General features: G+C 44.7%; 1 protein-coding gene across 1 annotated transcript in view; it reads right to left on the bottom strand.

Annotated features, from left to right (window-relative positions):
• Nucleotides 1-3,851: 3,851 nt before the first annotated feature.
• The window catches only part of ITFG2 (integrin alpha FG-GAP repeat containing 2), a gene marked incomplete at its 5' end in the record, with an annotated part of 8,604 nt that continues 8,550 nt past the window's right edge, over nucleotides 3,852-3,905 (bottom strand). The window contains one exon of the mRNA XM_009082402.1: nucleotides 3,852-3,905. This exon is cut by the window's right edge and continues 89 nt beyond it. Within this exon, the coding sequence (XP_009080650.1) occupies nucleotides 3,852-3,905 (54 nt within the window).

Raw genomic sequence — 3,905 nt, forward strand, 5'->3', positions numbered from 1 at the left:
TGCCCTGTTGAAAAGCTTCCCAGCACCAGTGGGTGTGCCAATCTGCCACTGAGTAGGATACTGCAAACATTTTCTGCTGCGTGGGAAGGAGCCACTTCTAATTCCAGCTCTGTATCTTGTGTCGCCTGGCAAGGACAAACAGGCAATTAGTTACAATGAAAGTATAATGTAACTCCATCAGTCCAGAGACAGAGTTTAAGTGGCTCCTTCACTGAGGATATGTACACAGAAAAACATTGTCCAGGGAAGTAGCCTGAAGCACTGACTTCAGGAAATATTGCTGTAGCCAGTCTATTTGTCACTTTGGCGATCAGGGCAGGAAAAAAGAAGGAAAATCATCTTTTGGCCAAAGAACAGTACATATGTTCAATTAATTCTTTGGTAGACAGTTTTCATTTTTCTATGTGCACAAGGGGCACAGGAGCAAAATGCATCAGCAAGTTACTATGTGCTGCACACAACATAAAACTGTCAGGGGAAACCCTCAAACATTAGGTTTTTTCCTCTCCAATGGTCTTAAAGAGCTGAAGAATTTTGGGGAATGGATGTTTTGTAGTGTCCATGTCTTCTCACCTCTGCTTTCCACAGTGCAGTATGCCTGGGCTTGCACAGCATGCAGCAATGTTATCCTCAGGCCAACAAGAGAAGAGAGAGGGCTAGAGCTCACAGATGTCCCTGTCCAACATTTGCATTGGTTTTGCCTCATTTTCTATTCAAAATGGTTCTTAGAAAAGTGTCATCTCTCCATCATTAACCCCCTCCCATTCCTTCTCAATAATTAACAGTCCAACCGTGGATCAGTTTGACTTTTCTTCCATGGAAATCATTTGACCTGTACATCAAAATTTGTTTTGCATAAAACTGCTTCAGCCATACACCCATTTGTATACTCCTTGTGCTTATGTTGCTAATAAAGGTTTATATTTGGCATGGACAGCCAGCATTGAGTTGTTCTCTGTTATGACCATAGGCAACCCTGTTTCCCTGTTAGGGCCCAAGAAGGAATTATAGTGTACCAGCACTGCAATAGCCCCTAAACCCCAGCTACCAGATTAACCCAGCCTGACTCAGCTCTTTGGCAAACAAAATGCTCCAGGCAAATGTTGCAGAAACCTCTGGGGTCCCAGCAGTGGATCAAGACAGAACACTTTTGTGGAGAACACCTGCCCCACCAAAGCCAAACATTGTTGGGTAGGGCCATGGAAGGCACAATCTGAGGTAGGACTCCATCTGTTTTCGTCAAAACACACACAGCAGAGGAGCCCATCATCTGTGCAGCAGAACACATACCAGGTTGTGTGAGCCATGACTGAAAACTCAGGTGTTACTATTTTCTGTTGCCTGTAACCATCCTGTTTCTGTTCCCACTGGGGGAGACAGAAGCCACAGAATTGGGGTGGAGGTGAGAAGAGAAGCAGGGAACAGGACAAGAAAATACACAGACTCAAGCAGAGGAAGAACAGCAGTCTGTGTTTGGGATATAAGAACAGATATTTGCCAAGACAAAGGCCTCCTCAAGGACACTGCTGCTTCTGCTGCATGCTTCTGGAAACTGCTTTATACAATTCTGCTCCACTGTGGTCCTTCTTCTTGCCAGTTCCATTAATTTTGAAGGGCAAGATTAAAATCAAGTAACAACAGGAGTAGGTGGAAAGTATCCCAGAATACAGCAAAACCAAACTGTTTACCCCACCTGTAGTGACATCTGCTTCTCCCCAACTCAGCTGAGCCCCAAAAGAAGATGAGAGTAGCAACTACTATTACTTCACCTGAAGGGAGAGACCTTACTTGTGCTGGTGATCAGAAAGAGCAGCTTTGGGTTTTGGGAAACAGAAACCTGGAAGCAGCAAAATCCATTATACTGTAATCTAGTTAATAGCCCCAACAAGACTCATCCTCCTTAGGAAATGCAAGGGGTCACACTGACTATTTGCCAGAAGGAATGATGATTGCCTGCTGGGATGGGTGGCTGCACATCTCAGCATCATGAGAGCTGACTGTGTTGTGGTTATAGTCTAGATCTGACAAGCTTCAAGACAACTCCTTGCTTTATTCCACTGGTAGATGGCCCTTATGGTATCAGCTCTCCACAGCTCACAGAGTCAAGCCCTGCTCCTTTCAACATCAGTGTTAATAAGCTCTATTATGACTTGAAAGCTCCTGCCTGACGGGTCTAGTTTTACACAAGCACTTTGTATGACGGGAATATTTAAAAATGCATCTCAGCAAGGTCATTAAAATGGAGAGAAACTTCCACTGTAGTCAGAGTCAGAAGACTGAGTGGCCTGAGAAGCAAGCTAGCTGGTACAGAGCAGGTCATACCATTTCACAGCTACCAAATGCAGAGGACAGCAGCTGTCCTCTATAAAGCTTATATAAATCTACAGATAGAAACTGCAAAGAATAGCCAAGGCTTATTATGTAAAGATTGTGCCCTTCTACCACATAGGGCTACTTCAACAACAGTCATTTTGATCCATAGGCAAGACACTCCTTTCTTCTATACAAAGTATTTTCTTCCAGTTAGGGCTGCCCTTGGATGTTTTGCAGAGTATAGCACTGCTGGTTTTCAACAGACTGCAGGACCATAAATGTTACCATTTGCTACAGATCACTGAATTGTATTTGCACTGACTCAGGTTGCCATAAGGGTGAAAGAGACAGTTCTATCCATTACACATCCAGTAAAACATTACACAAGTGAGAGGAGATAATAGATGCAAAACAGCAGGTGAGCCTGCTGCCCCTACCCTTAATAAGCTGAGCTAGGCAAGGGGCAAGCTGAGATAGGGAAAAGCACAACACCAGCAGCATGTGGAAAAGTTCCTGCCTGGGCCTTCTCAAATGAGCAGCCTGGGTGAGTAATGACTTTTTCCAGACTCCTCATACCAGCAAGTGGAACATCACCTTCCAGTCTACCTCTTTCAGTTATGCAGGACTCAAAACAGCACGGCACTCTCCACAACAAGAGGCAAGTGTGGTATCTCCATGGTTTATTGTCAAATAGCCAGCTCTCACAGCAGTCACAGATTCACAGTTAAGTCAGATTGCTCTTACTGGCCACTTCACAGCTACTTTGTTAAGTCACAGTCCTCTTTGGGATAACCCTGCCCAAGAAGGTGAAGAGAAGCAATGTCTCTTGAAGCAGCCTCTTACTGTGGTTTGCTGGAGCTGTTACCTCTTAACACCTAATCAGGACAAGTTGTGGTTCTTCTGACTTATGTCTCCACCTCCTCAGAACAGGAGGTGATTTGTGAGAAACTGCTTGGTAGAAGAGCAAAAGCATGGCAAACAAGCAAAGCAAATAAAGCAAAGCAAACAAGCAAACAAAGAAGAGCAGAAGCAAAGCAAACAATACATAGGTTTACTTTAAAACACACCTAAGTGGGAGAGAATGTCCTTGCCTGCTTCCTAACTCAATTCCTCCATATGCAATTCACGAACAGTGATCCTGATAAGAACTCAGAAGTAATCACTAAGGCAGTTGGAAGAATAGGCCAAAATGGAGACTGAGCTCAGCTGTTCCCTCCATCTTGCACCCTCAGTGCTCTTTTGCAGCGACCCAGTAACGTGCTTTAGCTAGCAAAGAATATGGCAACTGGTAACAGAAGACCTACTAACAGGGCCCTTGACCCCTTCTGTTCTTGTAGCTCCCTCTGCTAAAAGCAAACCAACCCACTTGCCTTCACTCAAGCCCACAGCCAAGAACACCCCTCCACAGCCTGTACACCCTTTCCTGTTTGGATGTTATGACAGAGATAGGAAAAGAACAGTCATCTTCATCAGATGCCAAATTCCAGGTGCAGAGGAGCTTGTGCTGGTATTAAAGACGTTAGTCTCCATGTGACTCATTATAAGCGATCCTGGATGATACTGCAGTGGGCAGAGGAATCCGTTTCAGCAGG

This window comes from Acanthisitta chloris, unplaced genomic scaffold (assembly GCF_000695815.1).
Source record: "Acanthisitta chloris isolate BGI_N310 unplaced genomic scaffold, ASM69581v1 scaffold6169, whole genome shotgun sequence".
NCBI lineage: Eukaryota > Metazoa > Chordata > Aves > Passeriformes > Acanthisittidae > Acanthisitta > Acanthisitta chloris.